We start from the raw sequence: 14,272 nt of genomic DNA, 5'->3' as shown, positions 1-14,272 counted from the left end.
TGTATTTATTCCAGTGTTTTAGTGATCTTTGTGTATTTATTCCAGTGTTTTGGTGATCTTTGTGTATTTATTCCAGTGTTTTGGTGATCTTTGTGTATTTTTTCCAGTGTTTTGGTGATGTTTGTGTATTTATTCCAGTGTTTTGGTGATCTCTTTGTATTTATTCCAGTGTTTTGGTGATCTTTGTGTATTTTTTCCAGTGTTTTGGTGATCTTTGTGTATTTCTTCCAGTGTTTTGGTGATCTTTGTGTATTTTTTCCAGTGTTTTGGTGATCTTTGTGTATTTTTCCAGTGTTTTGGTGATCTTTGTGTATTTCTTCCAGTGTTTTGGTGATCTCTGTGTATTTTTTCCAGTGTTTTGGTGATCTTTGTGTATTTCTTCCAGTGTTTTGGTGATCTCTGTGTATTTTTTCCAGTGTTTTGGTGATCTTTGTGTATTTTTTCCAGTGTTTTGGTGATCTTTGTGTATTTCTTCCAGTGTTTTGGTGATCTTTGTGTATTCCAGTGTTTTGGTGATCTTTGTGTAGTTATTCCAGTGTTTTGGTGATCTTTGTGTATTTATTCTAGTGTTTTGGTGATCTTTGTGTATTTTTTCCAGTGTTTTGGTGATCTCTGTGTATTTATTCCAGTGTTTTGGTGATCTTTGTGTATTTCTTCCAGTGTTTTGGTGATCTTTGTGTATTTTTTCCAGTGTTTTGGTGATCTTTGTGTATTTTTTCCAGTGTTTTGGTGATCTTTGTGTATTTCTTCCAGTGTTTTGGTGATCTCTGTGTATTTTTTCCAGTGTTTTGGTGATCTTTGTGTATTTCTTCCAGTGTTTTGGTGATCTCTGTGTATTTTTTCCAGTGTTTTGGTGATCTTTGTGTATTTTTTCAGTGTTTTGGTGATCTTTGTGTATTTCTTCCAGTGTTTTGGTGATCTCTGTGTATTTTTTCCAGTGTTTTGGTGATCTTTGTGTAGTTGTTCCAGTGTTTTGGTGATCTCTGTGTATTTTTTCCAGTGTTTTGGTGATCTTTGTGTATTTTTTCCAGTGTTTTGGTGATCTTTGTGTATTTCTTCCAGTGTTTTGGTGATCTTTGTGTATTCCAGTGTTTTGGTGATCTTTGTGTAGTTATTCCAGTGTTTTGGTGATCTTTGTGTATTTTTTCCAGTGTTTTGGTGATCTTTGTGTAGTTATTCCAGTGTTTTGGTGATCTTTGTGTAGTTATTCCAGTGTTTTGGTGATCTTTGTGTATTTATTCCAGTGTTTTGGTGATCTTTGTGTATTTTTTCCAGTGTTTTGGTGATCTTTGTGTATTTATTCCAGTGTTTTGGTGATCTTTGTGTATTTATTCCAGTGTTTTGGTGATCTTTGTGTAGTTATTCCAGTGTTTTGGTGATCTTTGTGTAGTTTTTCCAGTGTTTTGGTGATCTTTGTGTAGTTATTCCAGTGTTTTGGTGATCTTTGTGTAGTTATTCCAGTGTTTTGGTGATCTTTGTGTAGTTATTCCAGTGTTTTGGTGATCTTTGTGTAGTTATTCCAGTGTTTTGGTGATCTTTGTGTAGTTATTCCAGTGTTTTGGTGATCTTTGTGTATTTTTTCCAGTGTTTTGGGGATCTTTGTGTATTTATTCCAGTGTTTTGGTGATCTTTGTGTATTTTTTCCAGTGTTTTGGGGATCTTTGTGTATTTATTCCAGTGTTTTGGTGATCTTTGTGTATTTATTCCAGTGTTTTGGTGATCTTTGTGTAGTTATTCCAGTGTTTTGGTGATCTTTGTGTAGTTATTCCAGTGTTTTGGTGATCTTTGTGTATTTATTCCAGTGTTTTGGTGATCTTTGTGTATTTATTCCAGTGTTTTGGTGATCTTTGTGTAGTTGTTCCAGTGTTTTGGTGATCTTTGTGTATTTATTCCAGTGTTTTGGTGATCTTTGTGTATTTATTCCAGTGTTTTGGTGATCTTTGTGTATTTATTCCAGTGTTTTAGTGATCTTTGTGTAGTTATTCCAGTGTTTTGGTGATATTTGTGTAGTTATTCCAGTGTTTTGGTGATCTTTGTGTATTTTTTCCAGTGTTTTGGGGATCTTTGTGTAGTTATTCCAGTGTTTTGGTGATCTTTGTGTATTTTTTCCAGTGTTTTGGGGATCTTTGTGTATTTATTCCAGTGTTTTGGTGATCTTTGTGTATTTATTCCAGTGTTTTGGTGATCTTTGTGTAGTTATTCCAGTGTTTTGGTGATCTTTGTGTAGTTATTCCAGTGTTTTGGTGATCTTTGTGTATTTATTCCAGTGTTTTGGTGATCTTTGTGTATTTATTCCAGTGTTTTGGTGATCTTTGTGTATTTATTCCAGTGTTTTAGTGATCTTTGTGTAGTTATTCCAGTGTTTTGGTGATCTTTGTGTAGTTATTCCAGTGTTTTGGTGATCTTTGTGTATTTTTTCCAGTGTTTTGGTGATCTTTGTGTAGTTATTCCAGTGTTTTGGTGATCTTTGTGTATTTTTTCCAGTGTTTTGGTGATCTTTGTGTAGTTATTCCAGTGTTTTGGTGATCTTTGTGTATTTATTCCAGTGTTTTGGTGATCTTTGTGTATTTATTCCAGTGTTTTAGTGATCTTTGTGTAGTTATTCCAGTGTTTTGGTGATCTTTGTGTATTTATTCCAGTGTTTTAGTGATCTTTGTGTAGTTATTCCAGTGTTTTGGTGATCTTTGTGTATTTTTTCCAGTGTTTTGGTGATCTTTGTGTATTTTTTCCAGTGTTTTGGTGATCTTTGTGTAGTTATTCCAGTGTTTTGGTGATCTCTGTGTATTTTTTCCAGTGTTTTAGTGATCTTTGTGTAGTTATTCCAGTGTTTTGGTGATCTTTGTGTATTTTTTCCAGTGTTTTGGTGATCTTTGTGTATTTTTTCCAGTGTTTTGGTGATCTTTGTGTAGTTATTCCAGTGTTTTGGTGATCTTTGTGTATTTTTTCCAGGGTTTTGGTGATCTTTGTGTATTTTTTCCAGTGTTTTGGTGATCTTTGTGTAGTTATTCCAGTGTTTTGGTGATCTTTGTGTATTCTATATTGTTCTGTTTGTTCTCTGCTGTCTGTGAGCTGCTCTTGCAGTGTTTTTGTGTCTTCTTCTCTGGAGGGGTGCAGCCCTGATAGCAGCAGTTCCTGTTATCTGTAGGTTGTCCCCCTCCCTCCTGGGTGAGCCCCTGACACATGTTATTTCTCTACAGAGGTCAGGAAACTGTACAGCAGGAGTGCTGCTCTGGAGCATTGATGGAGCTGCCACCACCAGGAGAAGCTCGGGAGGGATCTGTGACCATGTCTACACCAAGCTGTGAGTATGAGTGGCCACATCACCTCAAGTGCATGCGTTAACTTCTTCACTGCCAAAGACACCACCCCAGAGACCCCTGGCCATATGTTGCCTGCATGTCCACAGGGTGATGGAGCTTCATCCAGACCTCTTCACCTCTGAGGTTGGGTCCTATGTCCCGGCTACAGTCTCAACCGAGTTTCAATGTAACCACAGACCGTTCTGCCTGACCCAGTCAGTTACAGAAATGCAGAAAGGGATGTGGCACGTTCTCTCGGTGGTCATCACAGAAGTTTCAGAATTCTCCCCCCAAACATCAGCTCAGTCTCTGAAGGACCCAGAACCAGGCACGCTTGGCTCATGTAAGGTTCACGTATGTGCGTACAATCCCCTATTAATAGCTATAATCGCCTGCCCTCTCTATGCGCGACCAGCCACAGAAATGCACATGACAAGAGCACTATTTATAACCCTATCACCCTCTATGACAGATATCTGCATTGGAGAAGGTGAACACGTCCTTAACAGCAATTGCTGATAGCAAAAACTGGAGATGTGAACCCTATAAAATGCCAGGTTACACTATCTCGCCCGCCACTCATCAGTTGCCTTGCGCCATGATGGAATGGTACTGGTAAGTCATGAGCGGGCACTACCATGCTCGGGTGCTCAGTACTGGTAAGTCATGAGCAGGCACTACCATGCTCGGGTGCTCAGTACTGGTAACTAGTGATGAGCGGGCACTACCATGCTCGGGTGTTCTGTACTGGTAACTAGTGATGAGCGGGCACTACCATGCTCGGGTGCTCAGTACTGGTAACTAGTGATGAGCGGGCACTACCATGCTCGGGTGCTCAGTACTGGTAACTAGTGATGAGCGGGCACTACCATGCTCAGGTGCTCAGTACTGGTAACTAGTGATGAGCGGGCACTACCATGCTCAGGTGCTCAGTACTGGTAACTAGTGATGAGCGGGCACTACCATGCTTGGGTGCTCAGTACTGGTAACTAGTGATGAGCAGGCACTACCATGCTTGGGTGCTCAGTACTGGTAACTAGTGATGAGCGGGCACTACCATGCTCAGGTGCTCAGTACTGGTAACTAGTGATGAGCGGGCACTACCATGCTCGGGTGCTCAGTACTGGTAACTAGTGATGAGCGGGCACTACCATGCTCGGGTGCTCAGTACTGGTAACTAGTGATGAGCGGGCACTACCATGCTCGGGTGCTCAGTACTGGTAACTAGTGATGAGCGGGCACTACCATGCTCGGGTGCTCAGTACTCGTAACTAGTGATGAGCGGGCACTACCATGCTCAGGTGCTCAGTACTGGTAACTAGTGATGAGCGGGCACTACCATGCTCGGGTGCTCAGTACTGGTAACTAGTGATGAGCGGGCACTACCATGCTCGGGTGCTCAGTACTGGTAACTAGTGATGAGCGGGCACTACCATGCTCGGGTGCTCAGTACTCGTAACTAGTGATGAGCGGGCACTACCATGCTCAGGTGCTCAGTACTGGTAACTAGTGATGAGCGGGCACTACCATGCTCGGGTGCTCAGTACTGGTAACTAGTGATGAGCGGGCACTACCATGCTCGGGTGCTCAGTACTGGTAACTAGTGATGAGCGGGCACTACCATGCTCGGGTGCTCAGTACTGGTAACTAGTGATGAGCGGGCACTACCATGCTCAGGTGCTCAGTACTGGTAACTAGTGATGAGCGGGCACTACCATGCTCAGGTGCTCAGTACTGGTAACTAGTGATGAGCGGGCACTACCATGCTCAGGAGCTCAGTACTGGTAACTAGTGATGAGCGGGCACTACCATGCTCGGGTGCTCAGTACTGGTAACTAGTGATGAGCGGGCACTACCATGCTCAGGAGCTCAGTACTGGTAACTAGTGATGAGCGAGCACTACCATGCTCGGGTGCTCAGTACTGATAACTAGTGATGAGCGGGCACTACCATGCTCAGGTGCTCTGTACTCGTAACTAGTGATGAGCGGGCACTACCATGCTCGGGTGCTCAGTACTGGTAACTAGTGATGAGCGGGCACTACCATGCTCAGGTGCTCTGTACTCGTAACTAGTGATGAGCGGGCACTACCATGCTCGGGTGCTCAGTACTGGTAACTAGTGATGAGCGGGCACTACCATGCTCGGGTGCTCAGTACTGGTAACTAGTGATGAGCGAGCACTACCATGCTCGGGTGCTCAGTACTGGTAACTAGTGATGAGCGGGCACTACCATGCTCGAATGCTCAGTACTCGTAACTAGTGATGAGCGGGCACTACCATGCTCGGGTGCTCAGTACTGGTAACTAGTGATGAGCGAGCACTACCATGCTCGGGTGCTCAGTACTGGTAACTAGTGATGAGCGAGCACTACCATGCTCGGGTGCTCAGTACTGGTAACTAGTGATGAGCGAGCACTACCATGCTCGGGTGCTCAGTACTCGTAACTAGTGATGAGCAAGCACTACCATGCTCGGGTGCTCAGTACTCGTAACTAGTGATGAGTGAGCACTACCATGCTCGGGTGCTCAGTACTGGTAACTAGTGATGAGCAGGCACTACCATGCTCGGGTGCTCAGTACTGGTAACTAATGATGAGCGGGCACTACCATGCTCGGGTGCTCAGTACTCGTAACTAGTGATGAGTGAGCACTACCATGCTCGGGTGCTCAGTACTGGTAACTAGTGATGAGCGGGCACTACCATGCTCGGGTGTTCAGTACTGGTAACTAGTGATGAGCGGACACTACCATGCTCAGGTGTTCAGTACTGGTAACTAGTGATAAGCGGGCACTACCATGCTCAGGTACTCAGTACTGGTAACTAGTGATGAGCGGGCACTACCATGCTCAGGTACTCAGTACTGGTAACTAGTGATAAGCGGGCACTACCATGCTCAGGTACTCAGTACTGGTAACTAGTGATGAGCGGGCACTACCATGCTCGGGTGTTCAGTACTGGTAACTAGTGATGAGCGGGCACTACCATGCTCAGGTGCTCAGTAGTGGTAACTAGTGATGAGCGGGCACTACCATGCTCAGGTGCTCAGTACTGGTAACTAGTGATGAGCGTGCACTACCATGCTCAGGTGCTCAGTACTGGTAACTAGTGATGAGCGGGCACTTCCATGCTCGGGTGCTCAGTACTGGTAACTAGTGATGAGCGGGCACTACCATGCTCGGGTGCTCAGTACTCGTAACTAGTGATGAGTGGGCACTACCATGCTCGGGTGTTCAGTACTGGTAACTAGTGAGGAGCGGACACTATCATGCTCGGGTGCTCAGTACTGGTAACTAGTGATGAGCGGGCACTACCATGCTCAGGTGCTCAGTACTGGTAACTAGTGATGAGCGGGCACTACCATGCTCGGGTGCTCAGTACTGGTAACTAGTGATGAGCGAGCACTACCATGCTCAGGTGCTCAGTACTGGTAAGTAGAGATGAGCAAGCACTACCATGCTTGGGTGTTCAGTACTGGTAACTAGTGATGAGCGGGCACTACCATGCTTGGGTGTTCAGTATTGGTAACTAGTAATGAGCGGGCACTACCATGCTCGGGTGTTCAGTACTGGTAACTAGTGATGAGCGGGCACTACCATGCTTGGGTGTTCAGTACTGGTAACTAGTGATGAGCGGGCACTACCATGCTTGGGTGTTCAGTATTGGTAACTAGTGATGAGCGGGCACTACCATGCTCGGGTGTTCAGTACTGGTAACTAGTGAGGAGCGGGCACTACCATGCTCGGGTGCTCAGTACTGGTAACTAGTGATGAGCGGGCACTACCATGCTCGGGTGCTCAGTACTGGTAACTAATGATGAGTGGGCACTACCATGCTCGGGTGTTCAGTACTGGTAACTAGTGAGGAGCGGGCACTACCATGCTCGGGTGCTCAGTACTGGTAACTAGTGATGAGCGGGCACTACCATGCTCGGGTGCTCAGTACTGGTAACTAGTGATGAGCGGGCACTACCATGCTTGGGTGTTCAGTACTGGTAACTAGTGATGAGTGGGCACTACCATGCTCAGGTGCTCAGTACTGGTAACTAGTGATGAGCGGACACTACCATGCTCAGGTGCTCAGTACTCATAACGCACTGGTGTGTCTGTCCAGCCCTGGTGTGAGGTGTGGTTGGGATTTGTAGAGCGGATGTCAGTGACACTGTTGATGGGAACATGGAATCATTGGGGGGTAGGCCCTGCACCCTGGGGTACAGGATGCAGTTCTCTGTAGCACCCTGATACAGTCGGGCACTACATTCCCCCTTGGTTAAGCTTGTCTCCGAGCTACCAGACACCTAGAGTTTTATTAAAACACTAATTGGAAAAAGATAACAGATAAAACATTCTTCCCACTATGGGGAGGCATTACACTTGAACGTTGCAAAACTCACAGAGTTTACTTAAGAACCACTGGGAATGCTACCGGTTGTAGTGGTAGCTGGCAGCTCAGCCTACTCTGCTGCAGCTCCTTCCTGCGACAGTCCATTCCCATTGTCCCTTTTCCCTTCAACCCGCCACCCAAAACACCTGAACCTTGGAGCCACCGCTAGCCATGGTGTTGCACCGCCCCGAGTTCCTTGCTGTGTCTGTGGTGACGGGGACTGAACCCCGGTGGTTCAAGGGACGACTCTGGTAAACCTTTTGAACTTTCTGATAGTCACTACCCTTGCGCCATCCTCCACCGAGAGTCTCTGGTACCACCTTCTAGCGGCACACCAGCCGGGACCCCGATGGCCCCTTTACTTTTAATGGAACAATATAAAAAGGTTCAACAAGAATGGCACAATATCCCTTTAAACAGTAATTCCTTTGCCACCCTCCACCGGGGACCTCTGGGACCTTCCTGCGTCACCCAGATCCCTGATGGCCCTGACTCGCCCACCCCAGGGCTATGGGACACCCGGTGCCGGGCCGAACTAGTCCGGGGGTCGTCAGTGGTGGCGGGGCCTGACTCCGTGGCCCTGGTGGGTGTCAAATAAATATGGCTTCAGTGACTTGGGGTGAATAAAGTTTGTGTTCGTGACGCCACCTGTGGTATGCGGCTATTAAGCCGCCGCTGCTGCTGTATGAGGCCTCCGGGGTGATGGAATGGCAGCAATGGTGGTACTGCTCCCCACAGGTGGAGCGGTGCCCCGGGGACACTGTTGGTGCTTGGAAGTGTCTATGCAGAGAAATAACTGAGGCAACACCAGGGGTGCAGTTTCAAGGTCTTTACTCACAGTTCTTGTCAAGGCCTGCAGGAGCCTTTGGACTGCTGGGACCACTGTCAGGGACCTCCGCCGATCCCGGGTAGATATGGGGGTAAATGCCAGTGCACCCCTCTAATTGTGTCCTTTCTCAGCTGACTTCACTGGCCACCAGCTCTGAAGCTATCTGTGGCCCTGGAATCCCTTTGTTCCCTGCTTGGTGTCACCTGGACCCTCCGAGTCCCAGGGTCTTCACCAGGAAGCGTCACTTTCTTCTTTCTTGAGCTCCTGCCTGACTAGAGCTCTTCTTCTACTCTCTGTCTCTCTCTTTCTTCTGTTGCTTTCTTTCTCTGTTGCGGACACTCTGAACTCACAGAGCTCCTTTCTCTTTCACAGCTACATGCTGGCTCCTCACTCTCTCACTCTCTGAGGTAAAACTGAAACTCTGACCTTCCTCTCTGCTCTACACTCGGCTCTCCCCACCCCCCGGTTGCTAAGCATGCAGCATGGGAGGGTTACTGCCACTGTCCCTGGTCCCAGTGTGTGCCTAGCAATGGGTGTAGTGCAGTTTTACCTATGAACTGGCATGTACCCCTTTCCTTACCCAGGCTGGGACATCACACCTCTGACTGGGGTGCAATGTCTCTGTGGCGACGGAAGCCTCAGGGGCGCCACACTCCCCCACAACAAAAAGAATGGAAGAAACTGCAAAATTTTGTTATGCATAAAACATTAAAACTTTAGGACATTACATCCCTTTATGGGAGGCACATAAATAACACATTCACCGGGGCTCGTCACCATGCTATGGAAAGCCTCGTACACCATGCCGGATGCATGGTGTGTGAAGCAAAGTGTCAATGCTGAGAGTGCAAAAGTGGCAAAACAAAAAAAAATATGTAAGGCCTTGTGTGCACACTGCTTTTTTTTTGCTGCTTTTTTGGTGCAGTTTTGGGTGCAGTTTCTGGTCCTAAACTGCATGTATGACCTTCCCCAGCAAAGTCTATGAGAAATCTGGAAGTCTGTGCGCATGTTGCTTCTTTTTTGCCTGCAGTTTTGGTTGCAGACAAAAGCAGCAGCAGGTCACTTTTTTCTGTGTTTGTTCCCTGCGTTTTGCCATTTACAATGTTAAAAAAACACAGGGGCAAAAACGCCCCGAAAATGCGGCAAAAACACATGCTTTTTTATGCGTCTTTTTTTCGGCCAGAAGGGTGCGTTTTTCGCTGGAGAAACAAAACTGCAGTGTGCGCACATACCCTAAAAGTAATATTGCTGTATTCATACTGACCCAAGGAATAAAGCTGTCTTATTGTGACGCCCCTGGACTAGTCAGGTCATCACAGGGTACTGCACGCTCTTCATCTCCAGTGCAGGACTCAACCCCCCATGTTTCTGGGTCCCATCTTGCGGTTCTGCCTCCATCAGCATCCAAAATCCCAATCACACTTCGCACCACACCTGTCAGGCACACCAGTGGGCTGCTAAGCTGGAATAGGGCCGCTCACCTAAAGGTCAGGCAGGGAGGTGGGAGGTGAAGAGTCAGTTCAGTGCTAGCCCTTGAGCAGTGAGGAGCTTGGAGGAAGCTTGGAGTTGGAGCTCCCAGGGGAGAATTACATTGGGTTGCAGACGGTGGTCTGGACCCGGAGGAGTCGGAGACACAGTCGCGGGATATTGGGACTGGGTGCCTGGCTGAGTCTAGAAGGACGGTCAACAGCAGTACAATAGCCGGTCTGGGACCGAAAGCACGTCAGGGTACTGGTCCCTAGATCGGCGAGAGGCTTCAAGCAACCCAGCAATTAACCTGCGGAGGACAGGACCTTTATGGACTGTTCCCACAAAGCTCAGAGATCGGGGGCACTAGCGCTACAAGGGGGATAGGGCTTTCCTAACAAGCAGCCCACTGAAATCCCAAGCGTGAGCTCCTGAGAGCACAGCTCCTCCACACCAAAAAGTGGGGAGCGGGGCCCGGACAGCTCCAAGCTAACAGGCCACTTGGACTACTAAAATATGTGCAGGCTCCAGACCATCAGGCCGTGCTGCAGGGGACGGAACCCAGACGAGCTCCCCAAGAGGGCAGCGGCACCCAGAGACTTAGTTTACCAGGTTGTCAGTGTCTGCTTTACTTCTGAGTGAGTACCTGATCACCCCTTGCCCCAGCTCCCCTGCGCTCCCCTACAATCCCACCATCCAGAGCCCCGGGGCCTTCCCCTACCCGTGGAGGGTTACGTCATCTAGCTGCCCCACTCCATCATCCCCGGTACTCCCATCGGCAGCGGTGGTACTTCCTATTACCGCACACCACGGGTGGCGTCACAAACTATCTAAATCCCTGTAAATAACCCCCCATCATGTTTTAGAGTGACCCTGAGCCCCCGGGTCCAGAGACCCTCGAGCCACGAGCAGCGACACCCGGATCCGAGCGGTTCGACTGCGGCTGGGGCGGTACATTATCATTTTTATGGCATGGTGAACAGCGTAAAAAAAGAAAACTAGAAACAATTCCTGAATTACTGTTTCTTTATGATTCTGTCTCACAAAAATAGCAGAATAGAAAGCGATCCAAAAATATTATGTGGCCCAAAATGACACTAATAAAAACTCCAACTCATCCCGTAATAAACAAGCCCTCACATGACTGTCAGCAGAAAAATAAAAAAGCTATAGCCTTAATTTATGGGGTGCAGGTTTCCAGATGGACGAGTTCGGCACAATGTATGAGCACTACAATGTACTGGGCACTACAATGTACTGGGCACTACAATGTATGAGCACTACAATGTACTTGGCACTACAATGTACTGGGCACTACAATGTATGAGCACTACAATGTACTGGGCACTACAATGTATGAGCACTACAATGTACTGGGCACTACAATGTATGAGCACTACAATGTACTGGGCACTACAATGTATGAGCACTACAATGTACTGGGCACTACAAGGGCTTATTTGTAATTTTTAATTGAATTTAGTTGATGGGGAAATCTGCCAACGAAACTCATATTTACAAATGAAATCCAAATGTTATGGATTTCAAAGACACTATGTGCTATGTGAAAAAAAGCACAGTGGGCATGGTAATAGAGGTCACATCCACTTGGCTGCATTTGTGGGTGGAAACGTCTCTGTTTTCGGCATTTCTGTAGCCTAGTTTCTCCTGTAATACTTTCCCGTTCTATAGCTTACAGTACATGTAATGCAGCTGGCACATTTGGGCTTATCAGTCCTTTAATTAGGCAGGAACTGTGTTGTGTGGGGCTGTGACTGATGCTGAGCTTCTCCAGTGGCCGTACATACAGCGTTGTCATCCTCCCCCATCCTAGGGCTGAGGATACAGATATGCACACTGCATCATCACACCCTCTCCTGTAACAGCCACACGTCAATCTGCCCAATATAAACAGGATATTCCTGCATCCGGTCCTGTGCACTGATCCAGGAGGTCACAATCACCAAGCATTTCCCCTGAAATCCTGAGATCATGAGTAGTGATGAGCGAGCACCACCATGCTCGGATACTTGTAACTAGTGATGAGCGGGCACTACCATGCTCAGGTGCTCTGTACTGGTAACTAGTGATGAGCGGGCACTGCCATGCTCGGGTGCTCAGATACTTGTAACTAGTGATGAGCGGGCACTGCCATGCTCGGGTGCTCAGATACTTGTAACTAGTGATGAGCGGGCACTACCATGCTCAGGTGCTCTGTACTGGTAACTAGTGATGAGCGGGCACTGCCATGCTCGGGTGCTCAGATACTTGTAACTAGTGATGAGCGGGCACTGCCATGCTCGGGTGCTCAGATACTTGTAACTAGTGATGAGCGGGCACCACCATGCTCGGATACTTGTAACTAGTGATGAGCGGGCACTGCCATGCTCAGGTGCTCGGATACTTGTAACTAGTGATGAGCGGGCACTGCCATGCTCGGGTGCTCAGATACTTGTAACTAGTGATGAGCGGGCACTGCCATGCTCGGGTGCTCAGATACTTGTAACTAGTGATGAGCGGGCACTACCATGCTCAGGTGCTCTGTACTGGTAACTAGTGATGAGCGGGCACTACCATGCTCGGGTGCTCGGATACTTGTAACTAGTGATGAGCGGGCACTGCCATGCTCAGGTGCTCGGATACTTGTAAATAGTGATGAGCGGGCACTGCCATGCTCGGGTGCTCAGATACTTGTAACTAGTGATGAGCGGGCACTACCATGCTCAGGTGCTCAGTACTGGTAACTAGTGATGAGCGGGCACTGCCATGCTCGGGTGCTCAGATACTTGTAACTGGTGATGAGCGGGCACTACCATGCTCAGGTGCTCTGTACTGGTAACTAGTGATGAGCGGGCACTGCCATGCTCAGGTGCTCGGATACTTGTAACTAGTGATGAGCGGGCACTGCCATGCTCGGGTGCTCAGATACTTGTAACTAGTGATGAGCGGGCACTACCATGCTCAGGTGCTCAGTACTGGTAACTAGTGATGAGCGGGCACTGCCATGCTCGGGTGCTCAGATACTTGTAACTAGTGATGAGCGGGCACTACCATGCTCAGGTGCTCTGTACTGGTAACTAGTGATGAGCGGGCACTACCATGCTCAGGTGCTCTGTACTGGTAACTAGTGATGAGCGGGCACTACCATGCTCGGGTGCTCAGTACTGGTAACTAGTGATGAGCGGGCACTACCATGCTCGGGTGCTCAGTACTGGTAACTAGTGATGAGCGGGCACTACCATGCTCGGGTGCTCTGTACTGGTAACTAGTGATGAGCGGGCACTACCATGCTCGGGTGCTCTGTACTGGTAACTAGTGATGAGCGAGCACTACCATGCTCAGGTGCTCTGTACTGGTAACTAGTGATGAGCGGGCACTACCATGCTCAGGTGCTCTGTACTGGTAACTAGTGATGAGCGGGCACTACCATGCTCAGGTGCTCAGTACTGGTAACTAGTGATGAGCGGGCACTACCATGCTCGGGTGCTCGGATACTTGTAACTAGTGATGAGCGGGCACTACCATGCTTGGGTGCTCGGATACTTGTAACTAGTGATGAGCAGGCACTACCATGCTCAGGTGCTCAGTACTGGTAACTAGTGATGAGCGGGCACTACCATGCTCGGGTGCTCTGTACTGGTAACTAGTGATGAACGGGCACTACCATGCTCGGGTGCTCAGTACTCGTAACTAGTGATGAGCGGGCACTACCATGCTCGGGTGCTCAGTACTCGTAACTAGTGATGAGCGGGCACTACCATGCTCGGGTGCTCAGTACTCGTAACTAGTGATGAGCGGGTACTACCATGCTCGGGTGCTCAGTACTCGTAACTAGTGATGAGTGGGCACTACCATGCTCGGGTGCTCAGTACTCGTAACTAGTGATGAGCGGGCACTACCATGCTCGGGTGCTCATTACTGGTAACTAGTGATGAGCAGGCACTACCATGCTCGGGTGCTCAGTACTCGTAACTAGTGATGAGCGGGCACTACCATGCTCGGGTGCTCAGTACTAGTAACTAGTGATGAGCGGGCACTTCTGTGCTCGGTACTCATAATCAGCAGTAGGACACTAAGACTGGCTCAACTCACAGGGAAAGAGACAGACATAGAAAGAGACAGACAGAGGCAGACAGGGAAAGGGACAGACAGACACAGACAGGAAAAGAGACAGACAGGGAAAGAGACAGACAGAGGCAGACAGGGATAGAGACAGACAGGAAAACAGACAGTGAAAGAAACAGACCCAGAAAGGGACACAGACAGAGAAAGAGACAGGCAGGGACACAGACAGA

The 14,272-nt window shown here is 48.1% G+C and overlaps 1 protein-coding gene across 1 annotated transcript in view; it reads left to right on the top strand.

Annotated features, from left to right (window-relative positions):
* The window catches only part of LOC142257491 (glycophorin-C-like), a 94,222-nt gene that overhangs the window by 52,996 nt on the left and 26,954 nt on the right, over positions 1–14,272 (top strand). The window contains exon 2 of the mRNA XM_075329628.1: positions 3,198–3,301. Within this exon, the coding sequence (XP_075185743.1) occupies positions 3,241–3,301 (61 nt within the window). The 5' untranslated portion in view covers positions 3,198–3,240. The remainder of the gene's footprint in view (positions 1–3,197; positions 3,302–14,272) is intronic.

This window comes from Anomaloglossus baeobatrachus, chromosome 12, assembly GCF_048569485.1.
Source record: "Anomaloglossus baeobatrachus isolate aAnoBae1 chromosome 12, aAnoBae1.hap1, whole genome shotgun sequence".
Lineage (NCBI taxonomy): Eukaryota > Metazoa > Chordata > Amphibia > Anura > Aromobatidae > Anomaloglossus > Anomaloglossus baeobatrachus.
The sequence above is the reverse complement of the archived record's forward strand: the minus strand, read 5'-3'. Positions and strand labels throughout refer to the sequence as shown.